General features: G+C 43.5%; 2 protein-coding genes across 2 annotated transcripts; both read left to right on the top strand.

Annotated features, from left to right (window-relative positions):
• Window positions 1-159: 159 nt before the first annotated feature.
• tsc1a (TSC complex subunit 1a) lies at window positions 160-13,540 on the top strand. The gene is made up of 21 exons (XM_069682813.1): window positions 160-268; window positions 554-657; window positions 751-903; window positions 1,098-1,242; window positions 1,342-1,496; window positions 3,051-3,124; window positions 3,268-3,470; window positions 3,585-3,643; window positions 4,095-4,206; window positions 4,297-4,392; window positions 4,470-4,561; window positions 4,646-4,963; window positions 5,167-5,318; window positions 6,118-6,188; window positions 6,717-6,883; window positions 7,071-7,253; window positions 8,833-8,943; window positions 9,159-9,281; window positions 9,547-9,734; window positions 9,954-10,088; window positions 10,191-13,540. The coding sequence occupies exons 1-21, from the start codon at window positions 160-162 to the stop codon at window positions 10,714-10,716; spliced, it is 3,276 nt and encodes a 1,091-aa protein (XP_069538914.1). The 3' UTR covers window positions 10,717-13,540.
• Window positions 13,541-15,026: 1,486 nt separating this feature from the next.
• Window positions 15,027-25,759, top strand: ak8 (adenylate kinase 8). The gene is made up of 14 exons (XM_069683749.1): window positions 15,027-15,110; window positions 15,214-15,298; window positions 16,500-16,549; window positions 16,712-16,822; window positions 17,059-17,127; window positions 22,234-22,315; window positions 22,405-22,476; window positions 22,595-22,795; window positions 23,446-23,568; window positions 23,761-23,850; window positions 24,385-24,526; window positions 25,050-25,130; window positions 25,371-25,500; window positions 25,670-25,759. The coding sequence occupies exons 1-14, from the start codon at window positions 15,027-15,029 to the stop codon at window positions 25,757-25,759; spliced, it is 1,410 nt and encodes a 469-aa protein (XP_069539850.1).
• The last annotated feature ends 731 nt before the right edge of the window (window positions 25,760-26,490 follow it).

Genomic DNA, 26,490 nt, shown 5'->3' with positions numbered 1-26,490 from the left:
GCCATCTGGGGTACTGATGTGGAGGGGTTTAAAGCACAACAAACATTAGCTGCAATAATTAATATGGAACTATACTATTTTGTGTGTGTGTGTGTGTGTGTGTGTGTGTGTGTGTGTGTGTGTGTGTGTGTCAGTGTTCAGGTGTTCGTGATGTCCGTGATGTCCAGGGAGCAGGTAAGTATCAGTGAGCTCCTGCTCTCATTGGACAGCTCAGAGCTGCAGGAGGCGGAGCAAGTCAGAGCAGCAGTCAACCAGCAGCTGAGTACAGGTGAGTTCACCTTTCTTCACCTGTCTGATGTTCCATCCAACACGGTCTCACAGAAATATATGAAATGACCACGACCACTTTGCGCCACATTACCTGGTGGACCCGTCTCTTCTTGTCCTTACTTGTGTGTACTTGTGTGTCACATCCTTATTGCCTTGTAAATTAGTTAATTAAATAGTTAAAGTCGGCCCCATGAGCAGACTGTCTTTACGTGTATGCAGAGAGGTAAAGAGTCCCCTTGAGGACTGAACAGACCTTCAGTGTGACTCTGATTTGTCCTGTCAGACAGAGGAGGTGCTGTCCTCTCCTCCCTGGTGGAGTATTACCTGGACTCGTCCTCCTCTCAGGCGGTGCTCCTGCTGTCCTCCATCAGAGAGCCTCATCACAAGGTCAGCTGACTCACACACAAACTGTCTATTGCCTTGATGCACACACACACTCTGTGTGTTTGCTGTTTTAATCACTGTGTTCCCACCTGTCAGCACCTGCTGGAGAAGCTCAATGAGTCTCTGAGCAGACCAGGAACCAGACTGGCCGGTCTGACTCTGCTGGGTCACCTGATCAGGAAACAGCCTCCCTGGGTTCATCACATCAGCCGCTCGCCGCTGCTGCCCTCGCTGCTGCGCTGCCTCAAGGTGCTCCTGCTAATCCCAATACACCTGTGGTCATAATGCTAAAGCTAATAAACAATGTCGTTAATATCCTGATATGTCACATTATAGAGGATCTATACACACGTGTGATACAGATTAATACAAATAAAGTGTATTTATGTAGCTCTCTTTAAACCACAGATTACAGAATATCTTCCTCACATCTTTTTCCTCAGACTGACACTGATGTGGTGGTCCTGATCACTGGGGTCCTGGTCCTCATCACTCTGTTACCCATGATCCCTCAGGCCGGGAAACAACACATCTATGACTTCTTCGACGTGTTTGGTCGCCTCGCCTCCTGGAGCTACAAAAACCCTGGTAACACACACACACACACACACACACACACACACAGAGCTGAGTCCGTCCTGTCACCAGTCCATGTTCTGTGTTCTGATTGGACATTGTCTCTTGTAGGTCATGTCCCTGTGGTCCACCTGGTCCACCTCCACGCAGGTGTGTACTCTCTGTTCCACCGGCTGTATGGGATGTTCCCCTGTAACTTCATCTCCTACCTGAGGCTGCACTACAGCATGAAGGAGAACCTGGACACCTTCCAGGAGGTCGTCAAGGTCAGTACTGAGTACCAGAGACCACGATAGACCAGAATAAACCAACACAGACAAGAATGGACCAGCAAAGACCACTATAGACCAGTAAGAACTGAGAGAGACCATTACAGACTAACATAGACAGGTAAAGACCGCCAGAAACCACTTTAAAACTGACCAACAGAGACCAGTACAGACCAGCAGAGGCTGGAAGGAACCAGTATAGACCAAGAGAGACCAGTGCAGATCAGAAAAAGAACTAATGAGACCAGGAGAGACTTGTAGACTCAAGTAGAGACTTGTAGAGACCAGTACAGACCACACTGGGGAGAGACCATTAGAGACCAAGAGAGACCACATGCAGAGCAGGTCAGAAAAGTCTTGTAGAGACTTGTAGATCCTACTGAGGACCAGTGGAGACCAGCAAGGACATCTAGAGACCAACGGAGACCAGTAAGAACTGAGAGAGACCATTACAGACCGCTACAGACCAGCAGAAAGCACTTCAAATCAGAACCAGAATAGACCATGAGAGGCCAGTAGAGACAAGTACAGATCAGCAGAGACCAGTTAAAAGTACTAATGACCAGTAGAAACCAATAAAGACCAGTACAGGCCAGTGAGGTCCAGCAAAGACCAGTACTATGTATGAGTGAGCAGTCTGGACCAGTTAAGACCAGTAGAGACCCCGTAGAATCTTCTGGAGAGATGTAAAGAGAGACGCCGACGGTTTGAGTAAATGCAAACAAATCTGGATTGAAAGTTTGAGCTCACAGCTGACTCAGTGTCTCCATGGCAACATTATACTGTTGATATCACCCAAAGCATTATGGGAACTTTATGGCCCAACTTAGAATAAGGTAAAACATAGATTAATATTGGAAGTAACAAAAGCCGTTGATATTAATTAATGGCAACTAAATGTGAATGTTTTGCATTTTTCTATAAAATGACTTGTTTTTTTTATTAGGTTTGTTTGAAAAGACTTTTTTTGATGATTTATTGCTCAGCAGCATCTTTAACAGAGAAGTTTGAGAGCCGTTCAGTAAACTGTGCTGTTTACATGCTGCTGGCAGAGAGTCAGTGTGAAACACAGAAATAGCTGCTGTAAAAAGCAGCTGCTGGGTTTCTAAGATAACACGAGCTGAAATACACACCAGGAGCTGCTATGTTTCTGTAAAAACTACATTACCCATGAGCCTCAGCTACTGGGTCTATGTATGAGTAAATGGGTTCAAACGCAAAGGTTCAACCTGCTGAAGGTTTTATCAGTTCCCTCAGCTTTATCTTCAGCTCAGTGTTGATGTGAAGCTCTATGATTGGCTGTTTGTTGGTGAATTGCATCCTGGGAGTTGTAGTTGACTTCTGTGCTTCAATTTTCATATTCATGGACTTCTTTTAGTTTAGTCTTGTTATCAGAGAAGAAGGTATATTTGTTAACATTGTTGTGTAATAACTGAAAGCAGCTTAAGCAAAGGTTCTGTCTCTCTCCCTTTCTGTCTGTCTGTCTGTCTGTCTCTCTCCCTGCCTGTCTGTCTGTCTGTCTGTGTGTCTGTCTGTCTGTCTGTCCGTCAGCCGATGCTGGAACATGTCAGGGTTCACCCAGAGCTGGTTACAGGGACTCAGGACTATGAACTTGACCCTTCCAGGTGAGTTCACAGGTGAACCTCAACATGCTGCTGAGCATAGTTAAAATATGTATTTACCATTAAAACCAGAACAGGAAGTGAATCAAATGTGAATATCTTCAAAATAAAGCCTCTATAATACTCTAACTTCCTGTCTGGTTCAGGTGGAGGTGTTATGAAGTCCATGACATCGTGATCGAGTGCTCCAGAGTGTCTCTGGATCCTCTGGAGTCTTCCTGTGAGGAGGACGTTTACTCCTCCCTCAGAGACCCTCCCCCCTCCTCACCCTCCTCCTCACCCAGACCTCCCTCTCTCTCCTCCCCTCTCCCTCACCTGAACTTCACCCCAGACACTGTCAGCAGCTCAGGTCAGTTACACACACACACTTGCTAACCCCATAATGCAGCAGAATATATGTGAGGAGGTTTAACTGTTGAAAAACGCTGTAGGATTAATTAATTGATGATGTTCTGATTGACAGGAGGTTCAATCTGTCGTCAGACTCTGCCTCCACTGACACTCAATAACTCCTACATACAGGTAAAGTTACTCCTGCCTTCCTTCCTTCCTTTTTAATTTATCCCATACTTTCTTCCTTCCTTCTGTCCATATTCTCTCCATCCCTTCCTCCCTCCCTTCCTTCATTTCCTCCCTCCTGTCCCCTCTCTCCCTCCCTATCTTCCTTCCTTCCTTACACCCTTCCCTTTCTTTATTTCTCCTTCAATTCCTCCCTTCCTTCCTTCCCTCCGACCCCCACCCTCCATTTATTCCTCCCCTTCCTTCATAAATCCCCTTTTCCCTCCCTTCCTTCCCTCATTCCTACCTCCCTTTGCTTCCTTTCTCCTGTCCCTCCTTTATTTCTCCCTCCTTTCCCCTTCAATTCCTCGCTTCCTTTCTTCCTTTCATTCCTCCTCTTCCTCCATGTATCTCTCACGTCCCCTTTCTTCCCTTCGTTCCTTCCTAACTTCCTCGCCTTGTTGTGTGTGTTCAGGCTGATGATGTCACATGGAGCCCCTCCTCGCAGTGTGGTTTGTCAACGCCCCCTCCTGAACTTGCTGCTCCAGGCTCCGCCCCCCCTCTGAGCAGGACCGCCTCCGTCTCAGGTTAGACACAAGACATTTGTAAAAGTAATTTACGATAAAATGATCAAATAAATCCTAATAAATGATTAACTTTTTTCTGCGTGTCTCCAGGTGTGAAATTTGCCTTTTCAGCCACCGTCCCCGTTACAACACTGACTGAAAAGAACCAAGATGGCGGTCTGACTGCTGACAGCAACAACCAGGTGAGATCAGGACTGAAGATAGACATTAAGCCGTGTTCTCTTAACCGGAAGGCTTTTATTTTGAAGGAGTCTCATCCTTGTAGCAGGTTACAGGGCTGGAGGGATCGACCATTCAGCCAATCACAGAGAAGGAAGAAAGAGGCCAGAGTGATGTCATCAACAACAACAGTGAAGGTTAACACAATAGCAATAATGATTATACTCATAAACTTTATTGATTACAAATACACTTTTCAAAATAAAAGTCTCTGTCTGTCTGTCTGTCTGTCTGTCTGTCTTCAGAGGTCAGATCAGAGTCCCAGCAGCCTTCCTCCTCCTGCTCCTCCTCCTCCTCTCAGCCTGTCCTCCTCACCTCCACCCCCAGTCGTGATGAGGCCTTGTCAGGTTCCGCCCTTGTCCCTCCTTCCTGCTCCATCTCTATGTGCTTCAGCCCCTCTCACCCCTCTACAGAGGAGGGAGGCTCTGCCTTGTTTGGCTCCGCCCTCAGGGACCAGAGCCCCGCCCCTCCGTATGAAGCCCTGTTTGAGCTGGCACTGCCCCGAGCCGCCACACTGTTCATCGGGAAGAAGACGCAGGTAATCTAAACCCGACTGGAAAGGTCTTTTATTTTCTAAAGATGTTATCTAAATGATGTAATCTATAAAATAGTTGTTGAATTATAAAAATAAAATTAGTTTCAGCTCCAAACAATTTTACTAAGCCCAGTGAGACTGGATTAAAGTAAACCAAGGCTGCTCTTGATCAGTCTGTTCTTGTTATTGATAAATGTGTCCTGTAGGAGGTGCTGGAGAGAGCAGTAGGGGAGCAGGGGAAGGGAGAGGGAGGAGAACGAGAGGATAAGGAGGAGGACCAGACCTCCGTCTCTCCTCTGGAAGTTTTGGACCAGCTGATTGTACACGGACACGACGTACATGAACACCTCAGCAGGAGGTGAGTCAGTTTGTGAGAGCGTTAATATAGAATCTAAACAGCAGTGGGCCCAGAATAGAGCCCTGTGGTGCTCCGACTGTTTCTCACTTTACTGATGTTTCTTGTGACCATTAAATAAGTGACAGTTTATATGTTGTTGAGTCAAACATTTAGCATTTAGCTTCAGAGTTTGTTTAACAGAAGATGTTTTGCTGCACATTTCACTAAAGTTTGGACATAATATGGAGACCACTACATTTCGCATCCAGCTGAAAGTCCAGCTGAGTCTTAAGCTCTGTTTACACTGCCAGTTCAAGGTGGGGTTATCACGCCTGTGTTCTGCCTCGTCTTTAATGTAACACATGGAGGCGTAATGGTGGGGCGAAGTCCTCCGCTTTTGAGTCGGCATCAGAAGTCGTATCAGAGGTGTAAAAGAGCCGAAATGGTTTTAGTGGAAACAGCAGAGCTGGCAGGAAGAAATGTCGCTGTGTATGTGAAGCTTGCACTGCTTGTTCACACGTTGCATGCTTCTTGCTTCTGTAACACCAGAACTTAATATAAAAACACCCAACTGGGCAGCTTTACGCCGTCGTTGCTTGGTTCAATGTAAAATGGCAAAGGCAGCATTATGGCAGAGCTTCTTTACGGCGCTGTGGTGGAACTGGAGGTAAAATAGGCTATAATTGGGCCTTTATATCATCTTTTTAAGTGGACATTGCCTCCTGATGTGGAAGGGATACCACATACAGACAACAGTTTGTACTTCAGGGACACAATCTGATGTGATCATCAAATAATCAATGATTCTGTTGTTTGGTAGGTTGTCAGCGGCGAATAAGTCTGTGGATCGGAGTCATTTTGGAGGTAAACAGCAGAGCATGAAAACTAAAGGTACCAGAAACTAACACAGATAACACACTTACCTCTTTAACATGATTAACCCCATTAAAATGATTAATTGATACGTATTGACCCTCAGTGAAAAGGAAATGAATCTAGAGGCTTTTGATTGTTCTGTTTTGTTAAACGTGCGATGGCACTTCTCTAACAGACCAATTTTGTCCTGTTATCTCCGGATTATTCAGTTCAAATGTCTCCATATTGGCGACACACTGGCTGTAGTTTGTCCTCCAGTGTTGATTGATTTGTGCATTAAATCAGCATGTACATGAATGAGAGTGAATTGTTCTAACTGTTAGACCTGAACTAACAAGATGTTTTTAGTAGATTGTCTTAAAAGGTGATGACCTCAGGAGTTTTTAATCTGAAGTAACAAAACTGCTTCTCACAACTTTGATGTCCGGACTTCTTACAGGGCCTTGAAAGCATCACCATAAAAGGTCACATAAAACAAGTGAATGCAGAAAAATATCTGCGCAAGTGTAATAGGTACTTTGTGTGTGTGCGCGTGTGTGTCAGGCCCCGCCCAGGGGGAGGAGCTTCAGTCTCTGAGGAGTCAGCTGCTGCTGGTTCACAGTCAGCTGCAGTACGAACGATTCAAACGTCAGCAACACGCCATGAGAAACCGCCGTCTGCTGCGGAGAGTCATCAATGCCACCGCGCTGGAGGAGCAAAGCGTTTCCATGGTAACACACGTAAACACACACATGTAAACACCCATAACTGCTGAGAGTTGCAGTCAGACTGTCTGGTGTTTTCAGTTATTCAACAGATGACGAAGCAAGTTTACATTTCAGTCATTGTCTATCACAGTGATTTAGCAGCTTGTGTGTGTGTGTGTGTGTGTGTGTGTGTGGTTGTGTTGCGTTGCAGAAAGGTCAGCTGAGCGTGCAGGAGGAGGAGATTCGCTCTCTGAAGTTGAGTCTGGAGGAAGAACAGAGACGATACACACAACTGCAGCAGGACATGCACACACAGACCAACAAGCTGCACAAACACATCCAACAACTTCTGCTGCAGCAACAAGACGGGCAGAGAGACAACCAGAGGCTGCAGGTGCTAATACAAACATTACATACACACCTATACCTGCCATAAAGTAGACTTAGAAAGACTCAAAGCTGTCTCCCTCTTACAGCTAAACACATTTTATCCCGGACTACAAGATTTTTCAAGGACAGGACATCGTTCACGGTCGCTTTTCACAAGACTAAAATTAGATTCTTGTTCAGATTATTTCCCATCATGCTCCTGGTTGAAGTTCACATGAAGAAAAACAAACAATAGAGCAGAAGCATCTCTTGGCCACATCTGCCCTTGAGTATGCAGTGGTTTGTGTTGTCTGCAGATATGGAGGCAGTAATGTTAGCTAGGTTAGCATAAAGAGCTAGCATGCTGCTATTGAGGCATTTCCTCCTTCCTTACTTTATACTTTCACTGCAGCTAACCACAGCCACGCTAACGTTTGTCTTAAACAAAAGTTGAACTATTATATCACATTCAATTAGGACAAGGTGACAGCAGCCTTCCATAAAGTCCCCGCCATGTTTACTCTCTACCTTATTTTCTGCTTCCTGTTTGGTGCTGAGAGAGCGCTCCTGTTGGTTTTAAAGGTATAATAAGTCGGATTTTTCCTTTTCCTTCCATTCTAACTGGGGCCCTCCTCCTGGGCTCTTCGTCACCAGAAGCTCATTCTCACTCTCTCGTGCGAGAACATGCCCACCCCGCCGAGCTTACACAGACAGCATCACGGTTACCTTTGTGCTAGCATGCTAACCGCCGGTTAGCTTTGCGCTATTGTCCATTGTCCATGCATGAGCTGTGCGTTTCTTATGATTCATTATCCAAAAACAAGCAAGCAAACTAAAAACAAAGAAAATCATGGCTCCTGCTGCCTCTCTTGGTCTGTTTAAAAACCATAAGCCAACACAGGTGCATGCTGGTCCTCTACCTGCCTGCCTACCTGTATAACCTCAAGCTCCCACAGTGTTACCCCAATTTCCAGACAAAACAAAATGGTATTAAATTATGCAAAACTAAGTATATTAAACAACAATAATAATAATAAAACTAAAAAAATAACTAGCAATAGAAAATATGAAATGTAATCTAAATAAAGTAAATGTCTAGAATAATCAAACAAACAATACGACTTATTATTAGTAAACTAGACACACAACTAAATACTAACAACAGATGAACATGAACTGACGTCAGGTCGCTGCATCGACATTTTCTCACCTTCAGTCTTCCACATCTCACAACGTCATGCCACGACGCTGACATATCTCACCCCCAGCGACAAGTGTTAAAAACGATTTGAATTCTGCATGGTGAAACATTTTGTGAGAAGCTGTCTCACACTAGTTTCCCCCAGTACTTTTGTTGACTCTAGGACTTCAAAAACCTTCAGAATTAACTTCTAAAAGTTCTAATGTGTTACATTTATGAATATCGTTCTGATAAATGTGTAAATAAACCTCCATCATGCTGCTCCTGTTGCCCAATAATGAGTTCTTTGTGAATGATGTAATGTTCTCTCGCCATGTTCGCCATTAACACAATATATACACGACATCTATACCTACACACACTGGCTGTTTTTAACCACCTGTATTATGATTGGCTGTTACAGAGCGAGCTTCAGGAGTGTCAGAGCAGATTGAGGGATGCGGAGGTGGAGCTACAGAAAGCCAATAACAAGGCCTACAATGCAGAACACCAGCTGACCCAGCTGTCACTCAAGGTGAGGAGAACTGCTATTGGCTTATGTCATTATTACATGTCAATGTTCTTTTGACACAAATATAAATACATCTGATACAACCAGAGACGCTCAGATCCGACCCTGATAATTACAGAAACATGTGCATCGACAGCAGTGTAGTATTATTACCACTGTGGATGATATTTTAGTATATGTGTTAACCGTGTGTTACTGTCCTGTCTGTGCGTCTCCAGCTGTGCAGCAGTGAGCAGCTGCAGCAGCAGATCTTCCTGTTGAACCAACAGCTCATCCTGCTCAGAGAAACCAACAGACGTCTGACCGAACAGCTGGAGGGGGGAGAGACACAGAACTGGACTGTGAGGACACGCACACATTCAACACACACATACTCGTTTAGCAACACTTTGGGGACGCATGTCGAACAAACTTCACTTTGTCGACACTTTCTGAGTGTCTTAGAAGACACGAAAAGATTCCATGCTTAGTGATCTGACTGACAGGTGACTCGTGTTGTGTTCAAGGACACTATGCTCCACTCAGATCTCAGCTCTGTTATATTCTTAGTTTGAACACCAGACTGAGAACCAGACTGTGTTTTGTCTTCATGCGTGTATTGGACAGGAGGTGTCTATGCTGCAGTGCAGTGTGGGTAAGGAGTACCAGCGTCTGAAGGACAGTGACGTCCAGCACCGACAGAAGCTGGAAGCAGCCAATCACAGGATAGCAGAGCTGGAGAACCAGCTGGCCAAGAAAGACCAGCTGATCCTGGATCAGAAGAAACTTCTGGATGAGACGAAGGCTCAGAGCAGGTCAGAGTCCCGGAGTCTGTTTTATTCTTTCTGCAACATCTTAAACTGGTCTCAAGAAGCCTGGATAATGCGAATTACTCCAATAGAAACCAGGATGCACACCTGTGTCTGGTTTGTGTCTTTGTTGGTGAAGAGATGAGTAGCTAAGGTGTTCAGGAATCATGATAAACCAGGTTTCTCACGTTCTATGTAAACACACTGATTGTGTTTGTGTGTCAGAGCGGAGCTGTCGGCCTGCCAGAGTCGCTGTATCGCTCTGAGGAGAGTCACACAGGCTCTGCAGACTGAGATGCTTCACCTGTACAGCCAGGTCCACCTGGACACACACAGCCGGCCTCAGGATGTCTGCAGCAGGTAAACCAGACTGAGTGATATCACAAGTGTGTAAACCACTTAGAACAGAGGCTGATGATGTCAATGCTGTAATTATGTGATGTCATTCTTCCTTACCTTTAGGCCCAATGGCGGTAGCGTCGCCTTACCAGCTCCTCAGGGCAGCTACAAGCCCCGCCCCTCCTCTTCTTCTGTTGGAATATTAAATGGAGGTGTGGAGGGCCTCTCCACCTCCCCCCTGCACCTGCCGTCCTGCTCCTCCTCTCCCCTCTCCCTCTCCCTCTCTCCTATCGAGTCCCCCCTAGCCGTCGGCTCCTTCCTGGAGCAGCATGCACGGCAGCTGTTCAGACCGACCAATCACAGCCAGGAAGAGGAGGAGCAACAGGAGGAAGGTCTGCAGGAGGAGGAGGAGGATAACGAAGAGGAGGGTGTGGATGCCCGACCAGAGAGCCCTCCCCTGGTCAGTGAGGCAGAGGAGGTCAACCTCCTTGCAGGGAGTCCTCAGACGCAGCCCCCAACCCAGGTTTCAGCTCCCAGCCTCCCTGCCTCTGGAGCTCCAGCGCCCCCTGCAGACCTGACGCTCGCTGTCCGACAGCGGAGACATGAACTGAGCATCATGGACTACGACGAGACACTGCCAGAGTTCTGATGGAGAGATGGATGAATAGGGAGGGATAAAAGAGGTGGAGTCAGATGAAGATGGAGACAGATCAGCTGCTCCAGGCGTTAGAAGGCTACCGCTGACAGTCTACTATCACTATCTTTTTCTTCACTAAATCAGGACCTTCAGTCGCCCAAAAGAAGAAAAATCACTAGCTATATAAGTATACAGCAGTGGCTAACTTGCTAACATGCTTGCTATGCAGACACATGCTATGCTACACGTTTTATTTGAGGGATTCAACAGCAGGTTTCAGTCTAGTGGAGCAGAGTTATGTCAAATAATAATAATAAGAGCTAAAGTAAGAGTTTCTTTAGCTATTTTGCTTAATTTCCCACATTCAGAACTTTGTTGCTAACAAGCTAACATTGTTTTAACCCGCACTAAATAGATTTAAATCAAATTCATGTTTGACCAATCAAATAGCTGATATCTCCAGATTAATATTAACATAACAAAGTAAGGCTAAAATAACAGTTTCATAAGCTGTAGTTAATTACCTGCGTTCAGGACTTGGCTGCTAATGAGCTAATGTTTTTAAGCTAGCAAGCGAGTTAAACAAAAAGAACAATGTTAGCTAGATGGCAATAAAACTAATATCTCTAAGTTAAAAGTAATATTACTAAACAAGTTATGCTAAAATAACAGTTTAATATGTTTTTTTACTAAATAACCCACTTTCAGAACTTTGCTGCTAATCAGCTAGCATTCATTAGTTAATAAGTCAACAACAAAAAAAGAATGAAATGAAATTGTTTTTCAATCAAATGGGCTAATACTTCTCACTGATAACATTTGGATTAGATTTGGATATGATTCAAAACACAGCATAATAAAACAGAGTCTTTCTAACATTGAGCCAACAGAAAACACGTCATGGCAGCTAAAAAAGCCTGTTTGTCCTCTAAATGTCCATTTTGTTTTTAGGAATCTAAATAAACTTGAGATTTAATGTTAGCCTGTTTAGCTGAACAGCACCGAGGTAAATAACAGCATGTTTTTATTTATATGTTTTCTGGATCTATTAGCTGCTTTCATGCAAAGCCAATTAGATATCACCTGTGACTGAAGGTCCTGAGTTTCTATAATATGTTCGATAGTTGTGCTTCAATCTGGACGGACAACTTATTAAAGCCAAAAATAGAGGAATAAAATCAGCTATTCCATTTTTTTTGGCTGATTAATTAGCAACAGCTATGTTATTCAGGCCACATTAGCTGTTACACAAAACTGCCTTACTGTTGCCAAAAAATTGTCTTCTGCAGCTAGCTGTGTCGCTAATCTTTATAACATTATGCTACAGCAGCATCACAACACTAAACGAGATCTGAATAACCCTACTGTTTTGTTACTTATTGTCCTCTAGGGGCAGCGGAAGAAGCTGTGCGACAAAATCTGACATAAAATCATTTTAGAAAGAATTTGTGTCCAGCAGACACAGAGAAACATGGCCATCCCCGTGATAATGTCAGTTATTGGTTGTGGGGTTCCTCAGGGCTCTATTCTTGGTCCTCCATATTTTCAGCTAAAATTCCAAATCATATTTACATCAATCATCTGACGTCTCTTCTTCAGACTGTCAGCTATGTTTGGAGCAATTTTTGTAGCATTAACCTCAGGCACACACAGCCTCATGTAATCTTCTGACATGGAGCTTAAAAGGAAAATGTTTTATGATAATAAATCTGATAATATTCAGCTTCTTAACTGGCATCCTGGAGATTATAAACCAGAATCAACCAATCTGGGACACATCTGCAGTAATCAGCCTTCATCTTTGTATGACTGATTAATAGTATGCATGTAAACTGACCTAAATGTTTGATTCTGGAAAAATATCTCCTCAGGTTCGCAGCTCAGGATCGAAGATTCAGATGACAAAATAGAAACCAGTTAGCCAAGCTTTTTTAGAAAAGCTGAACATTTTGGGGAAATACTGTTTAACTGCTGCTTTAATTCTTTTTGCCAAGTTAGGCTAATAACTCACTACAGCTTTGTACTTGCAGAGATACAAGACTGATGTCAGAGAACCTAACTCTCTCAGCTCAGACCAAAAACAAGGTGAATTTTTACCTTGTTTTACTTGGGTGAGCTTAACTTCTTACGTTCTGTTTTACTGTAACTAGCAAGTCATATCTAGGCTGAAATCTGAAATACAAAGGCATTATGAACTCAAAATATACAGATTTTGCTGTTATTTAATTGCAATAAACAAGTTGAGAAGGATGCAAAAATTAATACAGCGTGATGCAAATTTGTAGAAAGCAAAAAGTTGTGCTTTGTCAGGTCTGTAGAAGACGAGAAACGCAAACCACTTTTTAAACGCTTGTTTTTGAAGTTTGGATTGACCATTTTTGATGAAACATCAGGATATCAGAACAATTTGTCTGTTGGCGTCTAATCACATCTTTGCATCTACTTAGTAAGAAATTTTGCCACCCTCAAAATTTGTCTTGCATTTGTTCTGACAAAAATTGTCCAACTGTACCTTCAAACCAAAAACGAGATGATCAGTTCAAGTCCAGGATGTAAACTAGAGTTCACAGTGAAAACACACAGACCAAAGACTTCCTCTTGTTCTCTGCAGGACTGAATCCTGCTAAATGATTTAATCCGTCTCTGATGATCTCATCTGGGTGATCTGTTTTTCTTTCTCCCTGTTGAGCAGAAACTCAACATGGCAACTTCCCTCATCAGAGTTGCTGTTTTTCAGGACACATCTGGATCAGTGCTTGTTGCCAGTAGCTGTGTATCACAAGCCTGACGAGACGAATGTTAAACTGTGAACACTAGAAATAAAGACCTTAAACAATCTGGATGTCTGTCTGAGTTTGTGTCCTGGTTTTGATCAAAATATGTTTGTATAAGTAATTACTGAAATGTGTATAAAAAGATATGTACAGTCATTGAGTTCACGTATCACAGTAAATGTACAGAAGTAGTGCTTCTTTTAAAACTGGCACAAACCAAGGGTCAGATGTCCCTCGATTTGAAAATTATAAACTACTGAAGCCTTTTAAAAACATTTTAACACTTTACCTGTTAAACTAAACTGTAGTTCTCTTCTTGAATAATTTTGTGGTTTGTGAATTATAAGGATGAATAAACGAAACGTCTCTGATTGCTGTTGTTCTCATTTTGACACAGAAAAGTACGCGACAAGACCTCCGCGTGGCGTTGCTAGGACACGCCGACTGTCCTGCTGCGCATGCGGGCGCATGACGGTCTTCCCTAACGACAAACAATCGCTTCTTGGCAACCGGCGCGTTAAATATCAGGTGAGGAGGTTTTATATTTGTTTTACACCAAGAGTTATCTATCGAAGACTTTTCTCCAAGTGGAGTATGCTTACCAACCAACGCGTGTTTACTTTTTAAGAAAAGTCCGCACAGGAACTTTAACAGGAAGAGGCAAACGTTGATGCTAATGTAGCTTACAAAACGGTGTGTTTAACCTGCCAGATTCAGTCTGCCTGTTGTGTTTCTAATGTTGCACCTTCACCAATTACAACAATTAAGTGATTAACACACTAATGCATCAATAATTACAATCCTATAATATAAATACTTTGTTCTGCATGATGAGTCGCATACTTTCATTTTGAAACGTTAGTATATTTTGATGCTCGTACTGAGTGAGAACTAATGTGAGTTTAAAAATGTCTGACTTTGTAAATATTTCTGGGATGAAATCAGTGTTTGTGTGAACTTGTAAAATGAGATTTAAATGTAGAGTCTAGATCTAATTTAGAGTCTAGTATCAATCCAACATTTGTGATGTTAGTTTTTATTTTTTCAGACCACAATGCATTGACTAAAGTTTTCTCCTGCAGCTTGGGTCCTGGATAAGGACATTTATGAAAAAAACCACAGGAAACAACGCAGAATCATCTTTCACAACAGAAATTAAATATTTTGACCAAACAAGTTAAAGAAAGTACAAACAGTTGACATTATATTTTCAGTAATTTCCTTTATTTTCTCTTCGAAGATGAAGATCCAACACCACCACATCCACCATAGTAAAGTTTTTAAACTCTGTCTCTTAAGCCAAAATGTGGATTTCTGTGGCTCACAGGCAACATACAAGTCTACATGAAAACCTGCTGTGTTTGGACCAGGACCGGACTTTTATTCCAAACCCATTTCTTCAGGATCTTTTCTGGAAGCTCAGAGAAAAAGCTTCTAATTTCAGCTGGTTGTTTTTCTGTCACTGTTCAGAATGAGTTTAATGTGATGCGTTCATGGTCTCCAGGAAAAAGAATCATCAGGTTCGATTCCCTCCCTCCTTCCCTTGTGATGGATGAGACGGTGACACCTCTGAGGATTCCTCCTCAGATGTCCGTCTACGCCGACAAACATAACGTCTTCCACCTGCTGCAGGTATTCACCGGCCAGTCTGCAGGTTTTAAAGGTGCAGCTGCAGACCAGGAGGACTACACTAAGTCTGCGTGTGTGTGTTTCACTGTGTATGTGTGTGTTTCAGAGCATGTTGTCCAGTCTGGTGATCGATCAGCCTGAGGATCCGATCAGCTACCTGATCAGTCTGCTGCAGAGGAGCAGCACGGACAGTACGTCATCCAAATACAACCCATTTAACCTGTGTCGAGGACCCTAAAAGGAGACTTTAAATGAGTCTTTATAGGTGGTAGGAGTTACAGCAGAAACCCCCAATCATCTTCATCTTTCAGCCTTTCCTCTAACGTGAAATCCTGGAGAGTTGCAGAATTTTTGTTTCTAAAATATTCATAGCAAAAGGATCACACTCTGTGGGTGACTCCTGTAAAACGCTCACAGGATCGTGTGTGATGAGCGGTGATCAATCATTTCTGCAGCCACTAGATGGAGCTGTGACTCTGCAGCCTGTTTGTCCTCAACCATCAGACCTTTGAATGACTCTGACATTTGGACTTAAATATTTTATTTGATTTTATCATTTCATTATGTTTGATTTAAGTTCTTTTTATTTATAATTTTGGGCCATAGAAAATTCAATAATCACAGTGTCCCAAACATCTACATGTACATCAGGTCGTCCATTTGTTCATTGTTCATCCAGTTCATGCTGTACACCTGCTGACTTAGTTTGTCATTCGGTCTGTTGTGTATTATCTTATTAGCTCTGTACATATTTTTTAGGATGCACTTGCTTAGTTACCTATTTTTATACCCTTTATTGTAATGTTGCACTCTCCACTTTGCTGCTGTAACACTGTAAATTTCCCTGTTGTGGGACCACTGAAGGATGATCTTATCCCTTTTCTTAAATTAATTAAATGCTACAAAAATCAAGATGAGACACAAAAAATAAAGTTAAAGAGAATAAATGTTAAACACAAGAACAAAAACAATAATATATAAGTTTATTTTGGGGCAGTTGGTACTTTTATTCACAAGCTGTAAACATCATCGTGCAAAAAGACACCAAACGCTGTCATGTATTTTTGCCAAGCGATGACGATGTAAATGTCTTGTGGAGCTTCTCCAATAACTACAGTAAAAGCAGATAACTCTTTTTTTTAATCAGGTCTTCCTTTTTCTCTTTAGCACCAAAATCAGAACTTTCCAGCTTTGGACAAAACTCAGAACGTTTTGATTATATTTAGAATACTATGAGGAGAATAAGTATTTTCTTCCCCGTCAGTCGTGTATCCGAAATACAACTTAAGTTAATTTGGTTTGACTTAAAAAATGAAGTATTTTTTATTTAGAGTACCTCCTTGTTGTTCTCTGTAAACACTAAACCACACTGTCTGCCTGTCTGTCTGTCAGTACCCAGGATCATGCTGCTCGGTCCTCCTGCTGTTGGGAAGCACACGGTGGTGAGTGATATCAGTGTCTGCTTTCTCTGCCGGGACGTCTTCGTGTTTTAACGGCACCACAGAGAAGTTAAAAAAGTTAAACTGAGCTTAGTATGAGACAAAACCAGATTGTCATGTCGTCATTTCTTCTTCTTCTTCTTCTGTGGTGTCGTCTTCCTTCAGGCCAAAAAGCTGAGCGCTGATCTGAGAGCTGTTCATGTGACCACAGAGAGTTTACTGCAGGACCCATCAGAGCTGAGCGCACAGGCTCGCCAGTACACACTCAGAGAGCAGGTACACACCCACTCACACACACAAACTATTTTTCTGTCTCTGTGATGACCTCTGACCTCCTGCTATGATTGAATGCAAACCAGATCACCTGTAAACACCTGAGTCCTGTGATGATCGTACACAGATGGACGTCATTGCTGTAGTTAGAATGAGCAGAGTTCAAAGAGACATCACAGGTGTGCTGTCAGACCAATACGGTGACCTGTTAATGTGTGTGTGTTTGTTTGTGTGTTCAGGAGGTTCCTGCTGAGCTGCTGGTCCGACTGATGCAACAGAAGCTGAACAACCTGGACTGCTTTAACAGGGTGAGACCTCCATCAGGGAACAGTCTCATCGACAGGATGCTCTGGGTGGAATTAAAACAAAAACAGAAATGTAAACCTTTTTGGAGCTGCAGTAACATTCAATCTCATCCAAGGTGTTGACCAAAGGCGAGGGCAGATCAAAGATGTAGATTAAATTCCCGCTCTTTACCTTGTGATGGTCTTCCTGATCTTATAAACTTCTGACACAGAGTCTGATAAACCTTCAGGTATGGGCTGTTTCCAGTTAAACCCCCCCCCCCACTAAAATAAGCTGATCACCTACCTGTCTCTCTCTCTCTCTTTCTCTGCCTCTCTTTGTCTCCCGCTCTGATGTGCCTCTGTGATGATAATAATTAGCGCTCTGGTCGCTGCTGTGTCGTACTACGATTCCCAGCAGGCTGAGTAGCGTGTTGGCGTGTTTCCCCGGGGATCAGCTGATCAAACAGACGTGCTGCTGTCACATCACGGGTGTTATTTTCACTCGGGCTCGTCCTCTCTGCTGCTCCTCATTAGCATCACGTCCTGTTTCCTGTCAGCGTTCATCAGGACAGCGAGCGCCGCTTTCTGATCAGTTTAAGGGAATTAAAGAAAGTGAAGCTGCTGTCAGCAACACTCACACAACAACAACAACAACAACACAAACTGGAGCTCACAACTGCACTTATCTGTCTGATTGAACGTCTGCCCTCTGTTCAAATACCTTTACACTGAATGGTAGTCAGTAAAAACACATACAGACAGGTAACAGTTACCTGGAGAACCAAGACGAGAGTCTAACGGAGGCTCCAGTGGTCATAGGAAAGGATCCAGAGTTCATTTAGATGGTTTGAATGTGCCTTAAGGAGGTCATAGGGGTCATTTAGGTGCTTGTTATGTGCTTTTGGCAGTTATTAGTGGTCCATAAGAAGGTTCTGAAGGTCCTTAAGATTTTCTTAGGGGACTAGTGGTTCTGTGGAGGGTTCTAGTTTAAGTTTAACTGCTTCTAGCAGACATTAGGGTGGCTGTATTGATCCTTTAGCAGATTGTGTGGTCTTGAGGGGGTCCTGTAGGAAGTGTTTGAGTTCCTAGAGGAGGTTTTAGAGATTTGGACCACGTTCTAGAAGGTTCTAACCCTTAGGGAGTTTTTGTCATTCTTAAGGAGGTTCTAGTGGTCAGTGAGGAGGTTCAAGGGCTCCTTTAGTGGAGAGATTTCCGTTCTCCTTAAGCACGTTTTGTACTCGATAAGATGTTCTAGCTCAGGTTCAAGAGGGTCTAGGTTGTTCTTGTGGTCATTGACGAGGTTCTAGTTGACCTTTACTAGGTTTCATTGGTAACTGGAAAGATTGTAGTTCTCCTTTAGATGGTACCTGTGGTCATTGAGAAGCTTTAAGGGTTCTGTGGATGTTTCTGGTGATCCTTTAGAGGTTTTGGGGAGGTTCTAATGGGCCTGTAGGAAGTTCATATGGTCTTTATGATTGGATATGTGTTGATAATCAACGTGCCATTGGTTATAGAGATGGTTCTGGTCGGGGCCTTGTTGACGAGGCTGGCAGCAGAGGGGAAGAAACTGTTCCTGTGTCGGGAGGTTTTGGTCCTGATGGAGCGCAGCCTCTTGCCAGAGGGGAGGGTCTCATAGAGACTGTGTATGGGGTGAGAGGGGTCGGCCTCGATCTTACCTTCACACCTCAGGGTCCTGGAGGTGTACAGGTCCTCGAGAGATGGCAGATTGCAGCCCATCACCCTCTCTGCAGAGCGGATGATACGCTGCGGCCTGCCCTTGTCCTCGGCAGTAGCAGCAGCGTACCAGACGGTGATGGAGCAGGTGAGAATGGACTCAATGATGGCGGTGTAGAAGTGCACCATCATTGTCTTTGGCAGGTTGAACTCCTTCAGCTGCCGCAAGAAGTACATCCTCTGCTGTCCCTTTCTGATGAGGGAGCCGATGTTCAGCTCCCACTGATGATGATGGTCCCCGGGAAGAGGAAAGACTCCACAGTGGAAACAGTGGAGTCACTGATGGTGTGGCTGCTTTCTTCCTAAAATCCACAACCATCTCCACTGTCTTCAGAGCATTAAGCTCCAGTTCTCTTTCAGGTGGTACTTGAGAAGCTTCTAAGGGTCCTGTAGGTTGTTCTAGTGTTCCTTTAGAGCCTTTGGGGTCTCCAAGGAGGTTCAAGTGGTCTTGATGGGGTTGTGGATTGACAAAAGGCATTCTAGTTGTAAAAGAGGTTCTCAGAAACCCTAAGGAAGTTTTGTGGTCCGAGAAGGTTCGCAGGGTCCGTTAGGTGATCCTACTGGGCCCAGATGAAGGGGCCGTATCAGCTTCAGGTGCAACATCTTCAAAGTGTATTAAGTTTAATAAATCACTTGTATAGTTAGAGCTTTATGTTAATGTACACATGGAGGACTCGGCTTTAGTCTCAGTGTCAGACCACATTTAATTGTTGATTTAAATGTTTAAATCAGTTTCACATGCAGCCAAAGTTTCTACTCAAAGTTTAGTTTGTTGCAAAAAGAAAACATGTCCGACATCTCTTTGTCTGACACTTCGTTGTTCTTCAGTCCGTGAGTGTGTGTTCAGCGAGTCAGAGTGTGTAGTAGTTTGTGCTCAGTGTGTGTGGAGCAGCCTCTCAGTGATCAGCAGCAAACCGGCGTTCAGCTTTCGTCTTTTCCTCTAAACACTACAAACAGCTGCTTCTTTCAGCCTCCAGCGTTTAGCTTCAGCGTTTAGCATTTAGCATCAGAGTTTAGTGTGTGTTTTTGTGTGTGCGTGATTAGCAGCTACTTTCATCTGCTAATGGCTGTTTTTGGCTGCAGGCTAAACTCATCACACACACCTGGGACTGCGTGTGTGTGTGTGTGTGTGTGTGTGTGTGTGTGTGAGTGTGTGTGTGTGTGTGAGAGAGATGTCTTTATTTTCTGTCTTTCACTGTGAATGCAGGAGAGGAGGATGATTGACAGCTCCCATCCGGAACCCGCCTCCTCCTGTCACATTAGATACTTTACCCGTCTCTCTGCCTTCCTGTCTCTCTCTCTTCACTTCAGTTATCTTCATTGTTACGACTGTTAGACAAAAACTTCTCAGCACAAGGTACGCCCAACACAATCTGCATGTAGAGATGGTCCCTGGTGTTAGATGTGATTGTCCTCCTTGATCGGTCGTCCACTGACTCCTGGTTGATAACCTTTGACCTCCTCCCAGTAGACCTCCTGATTGGCTGATGTTTTCTGTTTCTGGTGCCAAACAGACACCTCATGTCTTGGGACCTTCAGGTCTGCAGGCCAGTGGAAAGACAGTATAGTCCCTTGGTGTGAAGCTTGTCTTTATTTTTATTCCATGTTTTTCATGTTTCCCGTCCCAAACATTAGTGTTAAAGTCATGTTGTAGGTCAAATACAAACAAGCTAGCTGGGAAATAAATACTCTGCTAAATGATGTAAGATTAAAACTTGGTTGTTGGTGCATTTGATGTGAGCCCGCTGGAGAAGCTAACATTGAATCGAACCTGTTGGAGAGCCTAAAATTGATGTGAGCCCGTTGAAGAAGCTAACATAGACGTTAGCCTGTTGGAAAAGTTAATATTAACTTGTTAGAGAGGCTAACACTGATGTCCACCCATTGCAGAACTGTTCATTGATGTTAGCCTGTTGGAGAAGCTAACATTGGCGTTAGCCAGCTTGAGAAAAACGTGACACAGGTATGTAACAGCAGAGTTTTCGGAGGTTTGTGTGGTCCTTGTAATGTTCGAGTGGTCACAGAGGAGAGTCTGTGGATCTGAAAACAGATTTTAGGGATCAGGTGGTTCTAGATTAGAAGCAGGTTCCAGTAGCAATTGACATGCTTCTGTTGCTCTTTTGGCTGATTCTGTGGTTATGGAGGATGTTTAAGGCGTCCTGTAGAATGTTTCTGTGGTTCTTGGAGGTTCTAGTCGTCAATGAGGAGAGTCTGGTGGACTCAAAACAGGTTCTTTGGGTCCTTTGGGTGGTTTTATTTGCATAAAGCCATGGTTCTTGTAGCAATAAAGGTTCTAGTGCTCCTTTGGTAGATTTTGTGATTACTGAGGACGTACAAGGGGTCCTGTAGGAATGTTGTTTTGTTGTCTTGTTTTGCCAGTGTTTGATGTTTGAGCTCATTCTAAACATTTACATTAAATAAAGAAATTAAAAATGTGTTACTGTTTAAGCTAAAAAGGCAAAAACATCTCCTTCACAAAAACACCAAGAGCGTGTTAGCTAACTAATACTGTATATTTCTAGTTTGCACTTGGACCATACTCTATTATGGGAATGTTAAAATACTAATGTGAGCAACAAACGTCTTGAAGATAAAGCTTGTGATGCCATAATGACTTTATAAATCCAGTCCATGGATATACTGCCTGATGTGACTCTGATATCGTCGCTCACACTTGCTGTTAGTGGTCCGTTTTTGGCTTGAAAATCAGACCTCTGTTGAAAAACATTCTTCTGGTTACCTGCTGACATGATTGTTAATTTCTGTAACACAATAACTGATCATCTGTTAGCAGCCACTGAAATGTAATCCGTTTTTCAAGCACACACACAGCCTGTCATACATGTGCGTGTGTCAGGGCTGCTGTCACTCGCCTTTATTCAGCCTGGCAGGCAGCACTGAGGGATTAACGTTTCCCGAGCAGTCATAGTGGGAATGAAGCAGCTCTCTGCATTAAACAGTCTGGTTTTATTTAGATTTCATGTGACTGTCAGAACGCGGTGAGCGATGGATACAGCTGCTGTCAGCCTCAGTGTGTCACACTCTTCAGGTTCATACACAGACACGACGTTATCATGAGTTTACACAGGAGACAGAGTTTAATGAGCAGCTTTAAGTTCAGGTCTCAAACTGGAACAGCTTTTAAACAGTTAACTCAATGAAATTCAGTTTATAAGACTGGCAGTGCTTGAGGTAGTTAAAGCGGTCCTTCAGGAGGTTCTAATGAAGATGTAAAGGCTTTCTAGGAATCCTTGAGGAAGTTCTAGATGTCTTAAAGAGGCTTAGGCAGTTTTAGACAGTGATTTTTTATGGTATTGGGAAATATAAGAGGTTCATCCTTTTGAGATCAATAAAAAGATGTATTATGTTTGTGTGTGTTTGTGGGTGTCACAGGGCTGGGTGTTGGAGGGAATCCCTCAGACTCGTCTGCAGGCTCTGAGTCTCCAACAGGCCGGAGTCATTCCTGAACATGTTGGTGAGAACAAAATATCGCCCCAGAGCTCATGTGTATCTATACAGTACTACATAGATGCACCCTATGACTGAAAAATACTGTGTGTCCAGTGATGTTGGAGGCTCCTGATGATGTGTTGTTGGAGAGGAGTCAAGGGAAACTGGTGGACCCAATAACAGGAGGTGAGTACAGTTCAGTCCAGCATATTAAACTGACTTCCTTCAATCAGACTTCAAACAGGGAAGCAGATTTTACAATAAGGTCAATAGTCTTACTAATGGCATCACTTCCTGTCTGTAGATGTTTACCATAAGACTTTCATCTGGCCGGTTGAAGACACCGTTGCTCAGCGCCTGGAAGAAGCACGGAGCCTGCCGGAGACGCAGCGATTGTCTGAGCTGCAGCGTCACCGTTGTGAGGTCGCAGGACTGAGCTCAGCCTATCAGCACGTCCTGAAGATCATTAACAGTGACCAACCACATGCTGACGTCTACCAACAAGGTATACATACACACAATTAAGGGACTCAGGTGACGTCATACTGAATTAACCCTGAGACTTCTGACCAAATGTATTTATTTAATTCTGTTTTTTAAAGTTATTTGTTTGAACAGACCTGGACCTTTGTGTGAGCACTGCCTGTTACATTGCAATTGTAACAGCCAGTGAGCAATTGTCAATGCCCAAAACTATGATGTAATTTAATCATACAGTTCTTTAACATCATAGTAAAAGAGGTCGTATTGAGGTATTACCAAACTCCAATATTATTCTGAGGTTAAACAGAATACTGGAGTTTGATATGTTGGCGTCCCTCAGGGTTCAGATATAGATCCTCTCTGGTTCTCCTTTTATGCTGATAATGCACTCGTGGACTTTGAAAGTCTTTGAAAACAAAGGCTTGACAACCTTTAACATCTGAAGGATGTTTTATAGGAACAACAGCAATATTGTCATGATTTTATTCCAATATGGTAAATTTTCTGCAACTTAAAAGCTGAAAACTTGTTTGGTGTCATTTGGCTTCCTGTTGGGCCAAATCTTCGGATATCTTCTCCAATATGCAGACAATTCACTTCCCCTCAATAATCATGTAAATTGTGTAATGTAATGTGTGTTCTTGTTTTTGCGTGTGTGTGTGTGTGTCTTAGTGCTGGCTTTTGTCCGGACTCGTCGTTGCGCCAGAACTCCCAGGATCCTCCTGTTGGGTCCGCCAGGGTCGGGGAAGAGTCATCAGGCCAGGCTTCTGTCAGAGAAATACAAGATGGTGGATGGTAAACACACACGCACACACACACACACACACACACACACTCCCACATACAATTTGGACATCATCAGAACCACCACACTGACCGCTCCGTGCTTCTATTAAAAACAAAGTGTTTGCTGCAAAAATATGATTAGCAATTAATTTTAATTTTATTTGAGCTCATCTCATTGTGTACTTTCTGTCGGTCTCTCAGTGTGTTGTGGTCGGCTGTTGAGGTCTGTAGCAGCTGACGGTTCAGCTCTAAGTGAAAAAATCCAACCTTACCTGGATTACGGGAGGCCAGGTAACAACTCCACCACCATCACCACTATCACCACCCCAGCAACATCTTGATGGATTGGTGGCTTTAAGTGGAAATAAAAACTGTTTGATTCCTCTCTGTATCCCAGCATCCCCTGGGGTTTTTTTACTCCTCGTATCTTACACACTCACACACACACACACACACACACACACACACACACACACACACACACACACACACACACACACACACACACACTCCACCCCCACTTCTTTCTCCAACACACAGATTCACATATTCCTGTGTGTGTGTTTGATCACAGCTGGATCACAGCAGCTGTGTTTAATAATCAGCAGCTGACAGAACAGACAGACAGAGTCCATGTTCACACTGTAGATACAGAAACTGATCTGTTCTCCATCTCTGATAACAACAGACCAGGGTTTATGTTCATGGACTGTTCTGCAGGTTACTATGACTAGTGCCATCAACAAATACGCCTGCTGGTGCAAACCTGCAGATATTAAGTGAGTCAACAGAAGCAGCTGATTGTTGATGAATGTGTTGGTCCAGTTCCAGACGCCCTGGTGCTGCAGGTTCTGGAGGAACGTCTGAGCCGAGTGGACTGCAGCTGCAGAGGCTGGATCCTTCACGGCTTCCCCTGTGACCTGCAGCAAGCCAAGAGCCTGCAGGAGTCCCCGCACCAGCCCAACAGGTACTACACAACACTACTATTACTACTACTACACACTAAAACTACTATAACTACTACTACTGATGCAACGGGCCAAGAGCCTGCAGGAGTCCCCGCACCAGCCCAACAGGTACTACACAACACTACTATTACTACTGCTACATCTACGACTACTATACCACTATAACTACCTCTCCTTATGCTACACTTCAAAAGCCTGCAGAAGACCTAGCACCAGCTCAACATGCACTACACTAGAATACTACTATCACTACCATTACTACTACTCATGCAACATTTGCAAAGCACACACACACACACACACACACACACACACAGTGTGTTGAGTGCTGATGAATATTTGATGCTGCCGTATAAATATTCACTCTAATGGCTCGGCCGCTGCACATTAACTGTTTAAAATGAAAATGCTCTTTAAATATTAAGGACGCTCTTTGTCTGTGAAACTGTTAAACAGGTTATTTATGCTGCTATTTATTGACCTTGTCTTGACCTCTGAATGACCTCTGCTCTCTCCTCTCAGAGTTTTCCTCCTGGAGTTGACAGATGATGATTGTGTGGAGAGAATCACGCTCAGAGCCACAGATCCAGTCAGTGGAGAGAGGTATGAAACACCAGTTTAAGCAGTAAACTGATCACATCTGTGCAAAGATCTCAGCTTACAAAGAACCACGTTGAAGTTTGGGGTCTAAAATGAAGCCACAGTCGGTTACAACACAAGCATACAAAGTTCATAGCACAAGACACACCTGAAGGGATGGCTGCTCACTCGTATTGATATGATGAAGTTATAAATGTGAATCATCATGTCTGTTTCCACCTGTGATGTCATTTCCTGCTGCAGGTTCCACGCTGTGACTCGCCCGGCTCCGAGCTTTGAGGTCCAGAACAGACTGAAGACCCGAGCTGAGGACAGCACAGACACTGTAACACACACTCTGAGACAGTACAGGATGAACATCGTCGGCGTGCAGGTACACACACGCACGCACACACACACACACACACACTTCTGCCCCAATTACTCACTGGACCACCGAATGTAGATGCATCCATCGCTGAAAATAGTCCCCAGCAAATGTTCTTTTTCTTCCTGTTTTATGACGCTTGCTGACATCATCCTCGCTGTGTGTTTGTGTGCAGTCCGTGTATCCAGATACACTTCACATTGATGCTGATCAGGATCCTCACTCTGTGTTTGAGGCTCTGGAGAGCAGACTGACGGCTGAATGACACCTGGACACACCTGGACAGGAAGTAAAATAACTGCCGCACTCTTCTTTGAAACTTTTCCTTCATCATTTTTCTAAATATTCTCTGTTTGCTTTGGAAAATTAAATGTTTCTGTGTTTCCTTTTCTGCAGTTTCACAGCTCTGTCTGTTTTTTAAAGAGTCCTCCACATATGTATGATCACACTCTGGTAGCACTGTCCAACTCTGCATAGGCTGATTTAATAAACGGTGCAAACTGATGCCTCAGAACAACGGAGATTCTTCTTCCTCATCTACCTACAGAACGATGGATGCTTTATTTATGGGGAATTCTGGTATTTTTAAACACAGGTCTGACTCTACAGAGACAGACCTGTTTGTTAAAGAGCGAGATACTTTTTTGAAACCAGCTGAAGCCGTTACGTAACAATCTTCAAAGCCTCCATTTACAAAAACAGTTATTCTACCTTGCAGAACCCGGGTGTTGCTGCCATCCCTCAGTATAATTCAGTAGTTTAGTACATTTGCACACAACAAGCAACTCCTGAGTTCTGCGAGGTTTGGTGGTTTGAAAAGAGCGATGTAACAGCTGTTTCTGGTCTAAAAAAAACATATTACTCTTAAACAAAAATGTCTTTCTCTATAGGGATCCTGCTGTAATGTTGTCAGACACTTAAAATAACAAGCTGAGGCTGTCAGTGGAAAAAACAAGAACTTTGAACAGGTGCATTTGCCACCAAGGACTATGTATA

This window comes from Semicossyphus pulcher, unplaced genomic scaffold, assembly GCF_022749685.1.
Source record: "Semicossyphus pulcher isolate SPU_LCO1_2020_fin unplaced genomic scaffold, fSemPul1.0.p SCAF_6, whole genome shotgun sequence".
Taxonomy (NCBI): domain Eukaryota; kingdom Metazoa; phylum Chordata; class Actinopteri; order Labriformes; family Labridae; genus Semicossyphus; species Semicossyphus pulcher.
This window is presented reverse-complemented; position numbering and strand designations above follow the sequence as displayed.

What these genes read in the sequence shown, in the direction of transcription:
- ak8 (XM_069683749.1), top strand. Translation starts at nt 15,027, where the DNA reads ATGGATGAGACGGTGACACCTCTGAGGATTCCTCCTCAGATGTCCGTC. An exon ending in TGCTGACGTCTACCAACAAG is followed by an intron (nt 22,796 to 23,445) that starts GTATACATACAC and finishes TGTGTGTCTTAG; the next exon opens with TGCTGGCTTTTGTCCGGACT. An exon ending in TGAACATCGTCGGCGTGCAG is followed by an intron (nt 25,501 to 25,669) that starts GTACACACACGC and finishes GTTTGTGTGCAG; the next exon opens with TCCGTGTATCCAGATACACT.
- tsc1a (XM_069682813.1), top strand. Translation starts at nt 160, where the DNA reads ATGTCCAGGGAGCAGGTAAGTATCAGTGAGCTCCTGCTCTCATTGGAC. An exon ending in TCATCAACAACAACAGTGAA is followed by an intron (nt 4,562 to 4,645) that starts GGTTAACACAAT and finishes TCTCTGTCTGTC; the next exon opens with TGTCTGTCTGTCTGTCTGTC. An exon ending in GCAGAGCATGAAAACTAAAG is followed by an intron (nt 6,189 to 6,716) that starts GTACCAGAAACT and finishes CGTGTGTGTCAG; the next exon opens with GCCCCGCCCAGGGGGAGGAG.